Raw genomic sequence first — 16909 nt, 5'->3', positions numbered from 1 at the left:
CCCCCCAGCCATTCTCAAATGATCTGTGGTGTGTGGGAAGAGGGAAGCTTGAGAACTGCTTTGTTAGATTTTTGTTGTCACAGGACCTTGAGATGGAATCATGAAACAGCTGGTTTGAGCTTCAGTTCTCTTTGTCAGATGCTGCTGGACAATTCAATCAGGTATGCTGAATATAAGGCTATAATTGAGGCCTTTGCTCAGTCAGCTCTCCTGCCCTCAGCTGCTCCATATCTTCTTTCTTAAACAATTCTACCAGTTCTCTTTTTTTGGTCCTTGCTCCCAAAGCTTCCTCCCGTGTATTACATCCTCCATTCCTTTTTTTAAAAAAAACAACCCTTTGCTAACTTTGTGTCCCACATCCCCCCATTGAAATGAAACTTAATTACATTGAATTGCATTTCCTCTCATCCTTCCCTTATTACCCTTCCCCTCACACCTTTTTCTGTCTTCACTTCACTTTAAAATTTAGACTGCAAACCCTTAAATAGCAGTGATCTTTTTGTTGTTGCTTGTATTACCCTAAAAGTGTGTGAATGACACTAAACGAAGATGAGCTTTTTTTGGTCTTAGGCTCCAATCACTGAACTATATTGGCTAATAGATAGATTCCCCCCCCCCAGTTTATAGAGAAATCTTGTTGACGTATCTTCCTGAATGTAATAATTTAGCAGTGTAAGTGGGATGTTATGTGTGTTCCCCTCTAAATTAGCTCTTTGCCTGTTGAAGACAAATTTATTCCTGTGGAATTAACCAAGGTTAAATTTACACTTTGCAATTTTAATCTAGATCTCAGCATATGAATTTAATGTAATTAAAACTCATCATTGCATAATTATACACCAGAATATGCTTTTTGAAAGGGTGATTTTGTTTGCGCTGTGAGATTATTTGAATTTAAGTTGTACAGTGCTTCAAGAATATGAAACTATAAGGGGACAAGGTCCTTTGGTGATTAACACAGCTTGCCCCTTGTTTTCTGCAAATCTGACCGTAATTTGGGCTCTTCATAAGAGAGCAGCACACAGTGCTTAATTATCATTGTTTACGTAGGTAAGGTATTCCAGTAATCAGTCTGATGCTTTTGTACTCAAATTAGGGATGGACTGCAGTGACTAAAAGACAATCTCCTTATTACTTGAGTAAAAGTAATTTAAGGTGGGGAGCGTTTTATTCTTTATCTGAAGGTGATGTCTTGCCATTTATTATACAGTGTTAAACTACTAACTAAAGAAGGTTGGCACAAGGATGACAACATTGAGGAGGAAAGCCAGATGATTCAAATGAGTATTTTGAAGGACTTGCGACAAATCCATCACTTATTTTCTTTTCCATAAATTGTTGTTCAAAGTGGAGGCTCAGAAGGAATGGTAGATATAATAACACCTCCTGTGATTTGGGTGAGAATAGTGCAACCAAAAGGACAAAATATACAGATTTAATAGCTTGCCCTTTTCTGAACCAGGGACACATGCTGGAAATACAGTGGTTTCTAATTGGTGGGCTGTGGCTCTGATCTCTGCATCAAAGCAATTGTCAGTTGAGTCGTTGTTTTGTATTTTGTATGCTTTCAGATCACTTGAGATGGTCCTAGAGCGGTTTTGTGTTTAATAGGGCTGGGATGACTAATTTGTATTTCACGACTCAAATGCTGCTATTGAAACACATACATGGTTAGGGTTTTAATACAGTAAAGAAGTAAAATATCAGTCAAATGATACTGGCTTGAAAAAGTCACTTTTAAGGCAAAGTGGCAAACTAATGCACAGAGCCATTTTCTTAAGGCTTTCTTAATGCTGAAGATGGTGAACTTGAAAATACTTATTAGTCACTTTTACAATGAGATAAAGTGGCATCATTCATAGCTGTAGCTGTACAACCGAGCACATGGTCAGCCATGCAGTATAGTCTACAGTTACTCCCAGAGCCCTGCATATGTGTGCAGCCTGATATTTCAGAAAGATAAAGAATATGTCAATGACTGAATTTGCACTCTGTGGTGGCAGTAGATCATGCAGCCATTTTCCACTAGTGGTTTTAATTACTGGGGGGGGGGGTGTCAGCGTGTTATGTACTTTAACCAACTCTATAACCCAAACATAACTTCTTAACTTTATCTCCCCTCCTCATCTTTGGGGATTAACTAATGCAATTAATGACCAAACTGGGAAGCATTGCACAGGATTGTTGGATCTTAACCTTATTCATAATTCAGGGAAAGAGTGCTTGGCAAACTGGCAAATCAAATTAGAATGGAGTTTAATTACTCAGTTTTTAACGATACTAACACATTTACCCTACCTGCTGATTATTTCATTTATCTCAAAGCAGCAGGAGTATCAGACTAGGCATTGGAATTAAGGTGGCACTCATCTTGTTTTCTAGCCTTTCTCTTACTGAACAGTTTCTTCCTGTTCCTACGGACATTTGTCTTAATGATGAGATGGGATAGAGGACCACTGGCTAAACCACGATGCTTAAGAAAATGAACACTGATAATTTTTGTAGCTGTTTTAAATCTGAAGGTTTTCAGCTGTGAACTCATATATATATATATATATATATATATATATATATATATATATATATATAATTTTATTTGCTTAATTGAAATAAACAAAATAAACATTCTTCATCATCCATTAATACAAAAATATAAAACAAATCAACTAAAATAAAGAAATGTTTTTATCTAATATAATAGAATAAAGAATATCTTCTTGTTTTACATACAACTTCTCATCCACTCCATATTTCACATATTCATTATTAACTTATTGCCAAAACTTGTCAGTTTGTTATCAAAGCCAAAAGTATAAATAAATATTTAATTATCTGTGGTCTCGATTCTTACTACCAACTACTACAGATGTTATTCGAATGCTACAACAGAGTTTAGACTGGGACAATTAAACAAAAAACCTATCCTATAATATAAAATACATAATGGGATTAATTATAATATTTAAATGAAGGTAGCTATGGAGAAAAATTTGTCATGTTTTTGTCATGCTCAGTGGAATATCAAGAAAAGCTATTAGTAGGCTTTTGAAATGAGATGTTTAATGAGGCCTGAGCTTTGAGTTTAAATTATGCCACGTAAGAAGCAGACATTTAACTGCTGTAATTACAAATATAATGTACAATAAAAATGTGTTGATCACATGCTTTTTGCCTAAAGACTAAGGAACAATGGAAATATCTCAAAGTCTTGATAAGTCTAGTGTATACACGAATAGTGCACTCAGTTCTCTGTATGTCACTTTTTATGTAGCCTGTCAGTGCCATCAACACAGAGGAGGCTGATATCAGCAGGTTAGGGGGAACCTCTAGGCCAGGGGTCAGCAACCTTTTTCAACCGTGGGCCGGTCCACCGTCCCTCAGACCATGTGGTGGGCCGGATCATATTTTTTGGGGGAAATGAACGAATTCCTATGCCCCACAAATAACCCAGAGATGCATTTTAAATAAAAGGATACATTCTACTCATGTAAAAATATGCTGATTCCCGGACCGTCTGTGGGCCGGATTTAGAAGGCGATTGGGCTGCATCCGGCTCACGGGCCTTAGGTTGCCTACTCCTGCTCTAGGCTTTGCAGAAGTACAGAAGATATTTAGACACATAATCTTGAAGGTAGTGGTGCAAGCCCAAGCTGTAATAGCTACTGTAATTTTCTAAATATTATTAGCTCCCCATTGTTGTTTGGAGTCCCTGCAAACCCAACAAAACTTTTTACATGCCCCCGACTATTCATGTATATCACGGGTGGCCAACTCCAGGGACACTGCGATCTCCTTTCAAATTTAAAATCTGGCGGTGATCTACCCCTGTTTTTGGGGGTTCAGCTCAAAGTTGTTGAGCTTTTTTTGGGGAAGGGAAAAGCACACTAGACATCTACCAAGGCCTCACAGGGATCGAACAGTAGATCGCGATCAACGTGTTGGACATCGCTGATGTATATGATAAAGGTACATAATCCTTTCTAACTGATGAAATTCAATCATACTTTGTGCAATTACTGGCACAATAGACATTATTTTAAAATCAGGTGTGTTCATTTTTCTCTTTCTGACATTCTGAACAGTACAGACTCGATCTACCATGAGGATTACAATGAGCAAGTCTCTAGACCCACTAGCTTCCCTATACAGTATGCCACAAGCAGAAGCAGATGCATTAAAATGCATCACTTCCCTCCCTGTGACACACAGTAAACTTCCTAAAAGATCCCAGTAAATAATGCGTACCTCCTTCCTTTATATGAGGAAGAGAGATGCAAAATGCACAATCATATATTTGTGATTCCTTTCATTAAGAACTACAAAACTAAATTGAATTTTTTAGACCTTGTATCTCTGAAATGTATAAAATTGTGTGCAACCTAATCTCTGAGCAGTGTAAGAGATTTCAGGGGGTGGCACTACATACATAATTTTTCATTTTCTTACAATGAAGATCACTTCAGATCCTTGTATCTTCATGCTATATGATCTTATTTATACATATATAAAGGCTTAGCATAGGATGGAAGGTCTTTGGCTTGAACATTCTAGCAAATCTTGCTCCCCATTAATTTTGTAGGACCCCACCCCAAGCCATAGCTTTGGATTCAGCTCAGAAAGCGTCAGGGGCGTACCCAAGATCAAAACTAGGGGGGGGGGCAAGGGTGCGGGAGGCCACAAAGTGGGAACGTGGGCGGGCTCAAGCCCATGCATGTGTGTTCCTCCTCAAGTGGTTGCCGTGGGAGGACTGTACAGCTGCAGGGTGGGTGTCTAACTCCTCTCCAAGCCCCCACCCCCAGGTCACAGCAGACCACCAAGTTAAGGGCCATGGAAACAGTACACAGCTGCTCTTGATTTCAGCTGGTGCAGGGCTGGCTGAACCCACCCCCTCCCAAAAGCACCCCCCCTCCCAAAAGCCCACTCATGCTGCTGCCGCCGCCTCATCTTCGGCAGCGCTGGCGTCCTCAGTCTCAGCGGGGCGCAGAGCCCATGCTGCTGGTCTGGGCGGCGGAGGCAGTCTCCATGCCGCTGCCGCTTCCTTCCCGCTCTCGGCCGCTTCCTCCCGCTCGGAGGAAGGAATGGGCAGTGCCCAGAGGCGCCTGCAGCTTCTGATTGGCTGCAGGAGTTTCCTGCAGCCAATCAGAAGCCGTGCTGCATTGCACGGCTCCAGGAAGACATGCGCAGCAGCAGCGGCCTCAGAGGAGGATCGCCTCCCGCGTCCTCCCCACAGCGGCCCTGGTAGCCAGGTGCCCTGGTGCCACCCAGCCCAGATGGCGGCGGGCGGCAGCGCAGGCTGGCCAGCGGTCCTGCTTCTAGGGGGGCAGCTGCCCCCCCTGCCCCTGCCTACGCCCATGGAAAGCGGGTCAAGCCTCTACTGTCTCTTCCCTGCACAGTTCAAAATTCCTGCTGCTTTGTACAACTTCAAGACTCTGAAAATCTGAATGATATACCCGCCAGCCAGGAAAAGGCCTCCCTCCCTCAACCCACTTTCTGGAAAGAGCTCCAGCTCTTTAGTTTCTATGGCCGCACAAGTGCAGTTCTTTAGTTATGCAAAAATATACTTAACAGACATGGCTAGAGCCATTAACTTAACAACAGTGCTTTTTTCTTCTTCTAAAAAATGTTTAGGGGTGCTCTCATTTTCCTACTCATATTGAAATACTGCCCCCTCAATGAGTCTGAACTTAGATTCACAAAATGTTTAGGGGTATGGTATGCGTCCCCCTGCGTCCTCCCAGAAAAAAGCACTGCTTAACAAAGAGACTGTTTCAACAGCTTTAGCATTATCTTTTTCTACAGAATCCCATCTCACAGGCTTGGGGAGAGATCCCAAAGATGGCCTCAAGATTAACCTTCCTAACCTGTAATGTGCTGGTGTGTGTGTGAGGCCAGAGAAGCATGCATGCACACAGAAGCTTATACCAGAACAAACTTAGTTGCTCTATAAGGTGCTACTAGACAACCCCCCCCCCCAGACTGTGTCAGACCAACACGACTACCTACCTGAAGCCAGAGGGAAAGGTATGGGAGGGCAATAGAAATTATTGAATTGACCGTTTCATTTTAAGATAAGCATCTGGATGTTGTTCTTGCAGTTATATTCTAAATGCATGTTTCAAAAAGGTAAAGGTAAATGAACCCTGACAGTTAAGTCCAGTCGCAGACAACTCTGGGGGTTGCGGCACTCATCTCGCTTTACAGGCCGAGGAAGCTGGCATTTGTCTGCAGACAGTTTTTCCGGGTCATGTGGCCAGCATGACTGAGCCGCTTCCACAATGGAACACTGAAACCAGAGCAGCGCACGGAAACACTGTTTATCTTCCCACTGGAGCGGTACCTATTTATCTACTTGCACTTTTTGGGCGTGCTTTTGAACTGCTAGGTTGGCAGGAGCTGGGACCGAGCAATGGGAGCTCACCCTGTTACGGGGATTCGAACCGCCGACCAAAGGGTCTTGACTAAGGGAGACTAATGAATGGAAGGTTTGGCTTTTGTCTTTCTGGAAGGTTGGGCAAATTAGGTAATCATGGTAATGGCTCAGCCTTTGAGAGGAAGTAATTTATCTTGTGTGTGATTTCCCACTCTCCTTTCATAGATAGTAAAGGGTAAGGACAATGGCAATCCAAGGCAGATTGCTGCTGATTAAGACTAGCTGTCATAAGTGTAGGTATATGGGCAAATTGTTGTTTAGATAATAAAGCAGAAAAAAATGCTTGTCCAAAATATTTTTCAGCCTAAATGATTTGATTAATCTCCTGGATTTCCAAATCCCAGGAGTGCTATTCTAGTTGTGGAATTCTGCTTCCAATCTAAAAAAATATTTCCAGAGGTATAAAGCTTCAATATGCTTTATCTTAGATGGAGATATATGGAAACGCATTGCAGAAGTCAGCAGGGTTCTAACATCATTGGAGGTAAGTGGTTGCCACCAAATCAATACCCCTTTGGGCCTTTATTTGGAGGAAGAAGAAGAAGAAGAAGAAGAAGAAGAAGAAGAAGAAGAAGAAGAAGAAGAAGAAGAAGAAGAAGAAGAAGAAGAAGAAGAAGAAGAAAGTGTGGGGCCCATATTTGGCTGGTTTCTTTTGCCCAGACTTCTAGAACCCAAGCTAAAGCTAGTTTCAAGGCTGGCCTTGATTGCTGGTGCAATGGAGAGTTCTCAGTTGAAGAAAACACCTTTTAACATGTTGTTTTCCCATCATAATAACTCTGTTTATGTAATAAAACTTTGGCTATTTGGATAAATTCTAGGGAAGTTGGTGATGAGGAAAAGTAAATACGTAATTTTCTTTAGAAGCCATGGGGCAAGGGAATGATACACAAAGGATCTAAAATTTTGGGGCAAAAAGCTTATATTAAGGTAAAGCTAAAGCAGAAGGGGATCTCTAGGGAAGGATCCCCAGCAATCTCATAGTGGTTGAAGGCCCCTGGCACTGGGGCTTTTGGCAGCAGACATTGTTTGTGCTCTCTTGTTAAAGCCTGTCGTCATTCAGGAGCTGTCAATGTGGTGTTCTCCGGGTGTGGTTGGATGACAGCGCCCATCACCCCCTGTCAGAATGGCTATTGGTCAGGGATTATGGGCGCAGTAGTCCAAGAACCTCTGGAGGACACCATGCTGGCTGCCCCTGCCATAGCATACTATAGGGCTTCCAACACAATTTTACCTTCACCAGGGATACTTTTATATCAGTAACATTCACATTGATGTGTAGTGTGTGATTTTTTTTTTAAAGCAGGACATTGATAAGCCAAAAGACATGGATAAGCCAAAAAATAACCTGCAGGTAGCTATGAGACTGATAAGAAGTTATGTCTGGCAGTGCAGTTGCTAGCATAGGAAAACTATATAGGAGGATTGGGGAATTGGCATTGCCTGGACAACAGTTTTCAGCTACTGCTATGTCTACAATAATACAGTTTTTAGAATTTAAAACATAACATTTAATAATTAGCAATTATGAAGGGGGAATGGAGAGACTGCAGTTCTTGGCAGGAATTGTGTCACTAAAGAGCCTTATATCTAAAAATGTCAGGATGAATCTTTTCTACAATGTCTTTTATCGCTCAGGTATCAGCATTGGGTGATTTTGTTTGTTTTAAAAGCAAATGGGCCTGTTAAATTAGTGGTTTTCAAACTTTGCTTTGAGGAATCCTGGGGTTCCTTGGAAACGTATTAAGAGCTCCTCAGCAGAAAGCTCAAGAAAGTGGAAGACAGTTTATCCATCACTTGTAATGCAGAACCACAAAGAAGCAATAAGTGAATTTTCATTCAGGAATGGTGATAGTATATCCTGGCAGCCTTACCCAGAGTTCTGTATAAACTCTTATAAAATGCCCCAGAATTCTTCCACTGAGATAGCATACCTCCAGTATAAGAACTTTTACTCTCTCCCAGTCAAGTTGAACACTTCATTTTTTTTATCTGAAATTCTACATGGACTATATAAAATGAATAACTGTGTTCAATTTTTAAGGTTAGAAATCTCAGGCATACAAGTTAACTAATGTAATGTTACAGTAATAATGTTCAAGCAACAGTTTTAATTACTTGATGTCATGTTGCATGTAAAATCTCCTAACAGCTGTTTAAATAGGACTCAGAGGAATATGGTAGTTCATGTGGCAAAAATGCGGACTTAACTACTGCATGTAAATGAGTTTGGGTAGGCTTTTGCCAGAAAATTGGGTAGTGCCTGTTAGGATACATTCTTAATAATGACTTTGAATATTGTGACTGGCAATATTTAGTAGATGGAATTAAAGGACTATGCTCAAACAAGTTAAATTCAGGAACAAAAATGTCTGTTGGAGTCCAGGGAAGAACATCACAATGTGTTGGCTGTTAGTTTGCTGGGGGAACAAATTGACTGCATCTGATACATATTTTGGAAAGTTGGTTGTCTCTCTGTCTCTTATTTATGCATTTGGACACCTAGTAAGATATCACAACCAAATTTACATGGTGGTTCTGAGATCAAGGAGCAGGTTTGGTTATGTTTGCCACCATTTTGAATCAAGATGACTGAACCTTTCACAACAGCACTGACTTTAACCTCTGATTTCAAAACTGCACTACGTTTTTTGTTTCCTAGAATTCCCAAGGTATTGCAGTCCTGAGCTATTTAAACACTTTGAATTGGGTTTGAATTTATGGAGAATGGCTATCAGGGGCTGCTAGTCATGATAGCTGTGGACAACTCCAGAATATGTCACTGAATATCAGTTGTTGGGGAGCACAAATGAGGAAGAGTATTGTTGTGCATATTTCCTGCTGTCAGGATTCCCATATGCATATAGATTGCCACTATGAGAACAGGATTCTGGGCTAGGTAGGCCTTTTGTCTGCTTTAGCAGGGCTCTCTTTGTGTTCACATGTGGCTCCTCCAAGAGTATTCTGTTCCATTAACCTACATTTTGGTGTGTTTGGTTATAGGTGTATTCTTGTTCCAATATATTTGATGAACAAGGGAATTTAATTACAAACATAGCTCTTTTAGAAAAAATAGGAAAACAATTTTGGCTGAAAGTGGAAGGACTTTATGATTTAATAAAAACAGGAAGAACAGAGGAGACAATGAGGACAGAAATGAAAATAGATATGGTGTTGAACAACAGACAAATAACGGAGAAAGGGATAGCAGGGCTGATATATAAACTGATGATAAGAGACAAAGACAGAATGACAAGGATAATCCAGATCAAATGGGAGCAGGAAGGAACAGTACAAGAAATGATGAAGAATATAAAAATAGAAAAATAGAAAAGTATAAGGAATTAAGCAGGTTTTTTTTTTACTAAAATGGTATAGAACAAATGGCGTATATAGTGAAAGGGCTTAGCCCCAAATGCTGGCATTGCGGTTGTGAAAAAGGACTATACTCACAGATGTGGTGGGAATGCAATTTGGTTAAGGAATACTGTATTGGCAAAAGATCATAAAGGTAATTTCTGGACTATTCCAAATAAACATAGAAATTAATAGGGACTTGTTATTTTTGGGAATACTGGGAAATAATAAAGTAAAAAGTAATAACCAAGAGCTGTATAAGATCATGATTTTAGCTGGAATGGCAGATATTGCTCTAGGATGGAAAGAAAAACCTAAATGGAATATGGAAAAATGGAATGACTCTGTTTTTGAATACGTACAGTACACTGGTACTAATGTTTCTACTTACGAATGGAGCTCCCTCCGCCATCTTGGATGCAGTTTAGATAGGATTTTTTCTACTTACGAATTTTTAGATAGGGTTGCTTCAACTTACGAATTTTTTCTCCCAATGCATTCCTATGGGATTCGACTTACAAATTTTTTCTACTTATGAATGTGCGTTCGGAACGCATTAAATTTGTAAGTAGAGGTACTACTGTATGTATGTGTGGTGGAGTCTCCTTCTTTGGAGGTCTTTAAGCAGAGGCTTGACAGCCATATGTCAAGAATGCTTTGATGGTGTTTCCTGCTTGGCAGGGGATTGGACTGTGGTCTCTTCCAACTATGATTCTATTAAATATTTGCACAGATAGTGGTAGAGGATAGATGGGAAAATAAATGCAAAAAAAAAATCACAAATAAGTGGGCATTTTACAGGAATTGGATAGAAAGGGGAGAAGCCAACCCGAATTAATGTCATAGGTACGTGGAATGAATTTTGATATGTAAGCTTTTGTCATGTAAACCTAGTAAAGTAAAAAAATTTTTTTTATATATATAAAAAGGTATATTCTTGTTCCCATACAGGAAGGTGGTGGCAGTTGTTAAAACTGCTGTGGGTGTTACTGAGGAAGCTGTTGCTAGAGCCAGAGCTGTTGAAACACTGACTTGTGGCCTCCTACAATAATTCACATTGTGTCCTATGAAATCATTATTGAGTTCTAACTTTATGCATACACTGCTTAGAATTCCAGTCACTTTCATGACTCCTCCCTGAAACGGCAAAAATGCTTGCAAAATGATTCTCCCTGCCCAATTTCAGCTTGCCTTATGACATGAATGTTTTTTTTCTAGACTTGGTTGAATTTCAAACTTCCATCCCTATTTTGACACACTTATGCAAGATTTTGCAATAATCACAATGTTATGAAAGCTGATTCTTCTCCAGGGGTCCCCAGACTTACCGCGCAGTGGGCCGGTGCCCGCCGCGCCGACCGCGCGGCGGGCCGGAGGGCAGGGGAGTGCGCGCGCAGCGGGCCGGAGGGCGGGGGAGTGCGCGCCCGTGCGCATGCGCACACGCACACGGGCGGGGGGAAAATCGCCGAAAATCGCTTGTGCGCATGCGTATGGGCCTCCCCCGACCCGGAAGTGCATCGGAAATGACCTCTTCTGGGTCGGGAGAGGCCCATACGCATGCGCAAAATGGATTTTCGGCGATTTTTTGCCCATTTTTCTGATCGTCGCCGCGCCACGCGCCGTAAGAGCAGGCGGCGGCAGCGGGCGGCGGGGGTCGTCGCGGGCCGGATTGGGAGGCCGATTGGGCCGCATCTGGCCCGGGGGCCGTAGTTTGGGGACCCCTGTTCTTCTCTTTAGAAGATATAATTTGTGGATGGCGGCTAACGGATTGAGGTTGAATCCTGACAAGACAGAAGTACTATTTTGGGGGGACAGGAGGCGGGCAGGTGTGGGGGACTCCCTGGTCTTGAATGGGGTAACTGTGCCCCTGAAGGACCAGGTGCGCAGCCAGGGAGTCATTTTGGACTCACAGCTGTCCATGGAGGCACAGGTTAATTCTGTGTCCAGGGTGGCTGTCTACCAGCTCCATCTGGTACGCAGGCTGAGACCCTAACTGCCCGCAGACTGTCTCGTCAGAGTGGTGCATGCTCTAGTTATCTCCCGCTTGGACTACTGCAATGCACTCTACGTGGGGCTACCTTTGAAGGTGACCTGGAAACTGCAATTAATCCAGAATGCGGCAGCTAGACTAGTGACTGGGAGTGGCCGCCGGGACCACATAACACCGGTCCTGAGAGATCTACACTGGCTCCCAGTACGTTTCTGAGCACAATTCAAAGTGTTGGTACTGACCTTTAAAGCCCTAAACGGCCTCGGTCCTGTATACCTGAAGGAGCGTCTCCACCCCCACCATTCAGCCCGGACACTGAGATCCAGCACCGAGGGCCTTCTGGCGGTTCCCTCATTGCGAGAAGTGAGGTTACAGGGAACCAGACAGAGGGCCTTCTCGGTAGTGGCACCCGCCCTGTAGAACGCCCTCCCAGCAGATGCCAAGGCAATAAGTAACTATTTTACTTTTAGAAGACAACTGAAGGCGGCACTGTTTAGGGAAGTTTTTAATGTTTGATGCTGTACTGTTTTTAATATTCGGTTGGAAGCCGCCCAGAGTGGCTGGGGAAACCCAGCCAGATGGGTGGGGTATAAATAATAAATTATTATTATGATGATGATTATTATTATTATTATTACTACTACTACTACTACTATCCTGTTACCTTTCTGAATCGCATATTGTGTTACATTTATAACAAACCAGCTTTGGGATAAAGGTATGAATATCCATCGTTAGCCATATCATGTTTTGCTTAGTAACTTAATGGGTTTGGCAGGGCGAGGGCAACTCAGTCATTTCATTAATTCATTTAGTACGTCTGACTGTTTGGACCACCTGACAACTGTGTGCACTGATCCCCAAATAGCAGATTAAGAAGAATCATAGGGGCAACATAAATTTTACAGAAGAGGCTTGTAAAATCCCATATAGCTTGTTGCCATCTTCTAGTAGGTCTGTTTACTTCCTGCTTCATGTTAAAGCACCAGGCATGAATTTTGGGATGTTACAGTATAGACATGGCCATACTGAAATATCTGACAAGCTATCAAGTGCTGGCTTAAAAACAAAGCAACATTCCTTTAATTTTTTATTCTTTTTTTTTTTAAGAAATACAAGCCGGGACGATGTGATGACATTTTGAAATGGAAGCCACCCAGTCTGAATTCGGTGGATTTTCGTCTAAAAATAACAAGAGTTGGTGGAGAAGGGTATGTAAACTCTTCCCATTCATCTTATTTTTAGCCTCATTTTTATATATAAGTGGACTGTGTACTATTAGGTGTGTTGCAGGCAAGTGGGCTACAGATGAGGAAGCTGGGTGAGACAAGAGTCATTTCAAGATTCCTCTTTAGCAAATCTTCAGACTTTTTGTAGGTTCCAAATAATTTCTAGCCTTGAGGAAGCATATGCTTAATTCCAAGCAGCAATGCAATTTTATGTGTTGCTGTCGCAGTTGTCCCCCCTCAGGTTTTCTCTTACAAAGCTTTCCCTTGTACCAGGTTAATTTAGAAATTTAGAATTTATAAATTTAGAAAGCCACTTTTGAGTAGCTACATCATCAATGCCAGCAAATACAGCAAGGCTCACAAAGGAAAAGCAACCACAGCTCTTACACTAGAAAAGAACAAGCCTATCTGGAGGATAGAGACAGCTTAAAGAGGAGTTAGAGGCACACCCAGCAAACACGGAAGCTTGCAGAGAAAAGGGGAAAGTCAAAAACTTTGCCCTGCCCACTTTTGTCATGCCACAAGGTCAGCCACAAGGGAGTCTGACCCCCATGCTGAAAAAGGCTTTTCACTCAGGATGAGGGTAGAAAGGCAATCATGGAATAGTGATTTATTTATTTAGTCCTGATATTGCATTAGGCTCTGTGGATTTCTTTTCAAGCCCTGCCAATGGCTTTAAGTTGGCCTTCTCAAGGTACAAGGAAGGATTGGGAAAGGATGGCTGGATGCACTCGGCTTTAATGGATGGGCACAAAGAAGCATTCTGTAATAATTATGGGAAGGTGCTTTGAAAGTGTGAGTGGAGGGGCTCATCATTTTAGCATTTGATACGCTAGAGCAGCAAAGAATCTGCTCATTCTGTTCTAGAGCTATGCAAGAAATGCTCTTGTTTAATAACCTTTTGGGGGGAGGTCATGTATAGAGATCACAGATTCTTAAGTTTGCTAAAATTGCAATATCCCAAGTAGCTTTTTTACTTGTCTTAAAATTAGAAAAGTTATATTCTGGTCTGCCAAAATCAAGTGTGTACCTTGACATGATGAAAAGGCAGAGTTACGTGGAAGATATTTCATTCAAATTAGGGAAAGGAAGAAAGAAACTGTCAGTTTCTTTAAAATAATAGCAGTGGTAGGAATAAGCTAGCCTAATAAACTGCAGGTTTGTCATAGAAGGATACAAATGATCTTGAATAGTGGTTCTAATGAATGTGAAAAATCATATACTTGTTTTTGTTAGTGCTAAACTACATATGTGTATGTAATATAGGAACTGGAATAACTTCAATTTTTTATGTGAATGTTTAACGTCGTAACCAGCTAGTTTTAATTATTTGAAATGATTTTCTTTTACAAAACTTATCAAACAGTAATTGTTGATAAATACTCATTTATTGCTGCAGAATATCTGCTTCTGTTCAAGCACTGTAAACCTTTTATTTTGCAAAATATTACAGAATTCTCAGGGACCAGTTTTGCTATGATAAAGGCATAATAATATGGTTCTGTGCGTACACATAGTAGTATTTGGAACTCAACCCCGGGATCTGGCACCTAAGGCTCCAATTATGGACTTCTCACTCAAAGAAGAAAAACAACTTCTTCCTTGCAAGTGATGATCTTTGAGTGGTCACTCTGTGCACCCTGTAGGAACTGAGCAGAAAGGTTCATGTCATCTATCTCTTGAGGCATGTATAAAGGGAGAACTCTCCCCTCAAGAGAAGGGCACAAGTACTACCTCATAGATGACTACTGAACTTGCATCAGTAAACAACCTGTTAGCATTTTTGTTCACTACTGCAGTGTATAATTAAGCAGAAGAGACAGTGAAGAATGCAACCAAATCAGTCTTGAGTATGTGGAATTTTAAAAATAAACTTAACATTTCAGACACACTGGACAAATGTTGGATAGCTGTGGGAGAATGATCCCCCCACTAGTATGGAAGGTATGCTTCACCTCCTTAGATGGGGGTGCCAACAATGTCAGTATCTTTAACATTTTTTAAAGTGCATGTCCATGTTTTCCAGCTCAGATGGGGAAAAGGTTTATTTTATACTTAGCAATTTAGGATTTTAACGTCTGGTGTCAAATTGGGCTTATAAAAATACATTTTGCTTTCTTATCTTGTAGTTTTAAATAAGTTCCTACAAAGTATCAGATTTAGTTATAGCCTGTACATTTCTGAAAGTGCATGTTTTTAGTGACTAGCCACTCAATGCTTTTTTCTTTTTCATTGTCCTGTTAAAGAAAACTACTTTTTGTTAATGTAGGGGTGTGGGCTGTGCTATGGATTTAAATGGGTTTCCATCTGTATTGCTCATGCTATAATTTAATGATTCAGTGCTAGATAGATTATATATCAATTAGAATAAAAATATACATTTTTGCAATGGATTAGGGTATGACTTTTTACTGCCTGTGTACTTTCATGCTTATTTTCTAAATGCATCATTTCGTTAATTGAGCTGAGTTTGCCGTTTCCCAAAGTTTTTGGGTCCCCCCCCCCATGCCAACATTATTAACACACAGGCCACAAATTACTGCTTTTATAGCATCCCAGAGCAGAGCAAGTGACCTGGTTGGACCAGCATTTAGCTGGGGAATTAATGTCATCTTAGAGTCTTTCTGCAATGAGGAATGTAAATTGTTTTGCTCCAGTGGTGTGAAACAAATTGGAATGCACAATACTGTGAATACCCTTAAAGGCTGATTACTTATGATACTCACTGATAATATTGAGAAGGGAATCTTAATTGGCCAAGTGAAATATGAATTATTATCTCATTGACCAGTTTTAAAGCAAAAAATAAAGATTGAAATTGTTTATTATCATCCAGTGTGAGTTAGATCTTTGAGGTGATGTCTGAGGTGGCAATTTCTCTGTAGTACAGTTTGATTATGAATAATTTAAATTAAGTAGAAGTCCTCAATCAAGTACAATGAGGTCATTATGGTACCAAACTGAACAATCAGTTATCAGGCACCATCTGATAGGTGCATTTTATTTGTTTACATGCGTTTGGATAATTTTTTTTGCATGCATCTCACAGTGTAGTTCTGTACGTGTCTACTCGGAAACAGATCCATTGAGTTCAGTGGGCCTTACTTCCTGGTTAGTGAATGTAGCATTTCAGTTTTAATTATTCTCTTTTCTTCCTTATCTAATTGAAAGCACAGTAAACTTAGAAGGATATTTGTTGTAATGCTAATATAGCAGTTTATTCCATATTTTTCCAGCTGAATTGGTTTCCTAGGTGTTTTAAGCACCCCTAAATTCAAAGTGATTGTCCTTGTCAGTGCATGTGGAACAAAATGAGTTTATAAAAAGCTGCTTAGTCCAAGATTTGAAAACTCATAAGTGAGCCTCATTAAGACAGGAAATGGGGAGGGGGTGTCACGGTATACCCAGATACAATCCTATACCGTTCTCCCATATGCGCTGCCCATCCCACCACCAGAATAAGTGCTGATTTCAGGCAGGATTTGAACATTTCACAAGTTTTTGTGTGATTTTGGCATGGTTTTGCCCAGCAATGTTTTGCCCAACACCAATGCTGGTGGTGGAGAACACAGGGCATCAGTGAGGGCTTCCATCACCTGAAGCAGCAGCCTCACACAGCCCTGTGGGTTTTACTCATCCATTGGGAGCAGATTTTGGGGAGGGACATGGGGAGAAGAAAGGGAGGGGAAGTTTGGTTGCACAAGTGGAAGGTCTTGCGTGAATGGCACGACAACTCTAATATAAATATTCTATTTGCTTTAATGGGATTTTCACCTCCACTAGCTTATCAAATTTTGTGTTTCTTTTTCTCAATCCCTGCCCTAGAATACCCTCCTCTTACCCAGGCATAGGCAACCTTGGCTCACCAGATGTTTTGGAACTACAACTCCCATGATCCCTGACCAC

The 16909-nt window shown here is 41.0% G+C and overlaps 1 protein-coding gene across 2 annotated transcripts in view; it reads left to right on the top strand.

Annotated features, from left to right (window-relative positions):
• RNGTT (RNA guanylyltransferase and 5'-phosphatase) overlaps positions 1 to 16909 on the top strand; it is a 113881-nt gene that overhangs the window by 82496 nt on the left and 14476 nt on the right. For both annotated transcript variants that reach the window (XM_035109413.3, XM_035109415.3), the window contains one exon: positions 12885 to 12985. In XM_035109413.3, the coding sequence (XP_034965304.1) occupies positions 12885 to 12985 (101 nt within the window). The remainder of the gene's footprint in view (positions 1 to 12884; positions 12986 to 16909) is intronic.

Source organism: Zootoca vivipara, chromosome 3 (genome assembly GCF_965207765.1).
Source record: "Zootoca vivipara chromosome 3, rZooViv2.hap1.1, whole genome shotgun sequence".
In the NCBI taxonomy this organism is placed as follows: Eukaryota; Metazoa; Chordata; class Lepidosauria; order Squamata; family Lacertidae; genus Zootoca; species Zootoca vivipara.
Note: the sequence above shows the minus strand (reverse complement) of the source record. Positions and strands in the feature narration are given on the sequence as shown.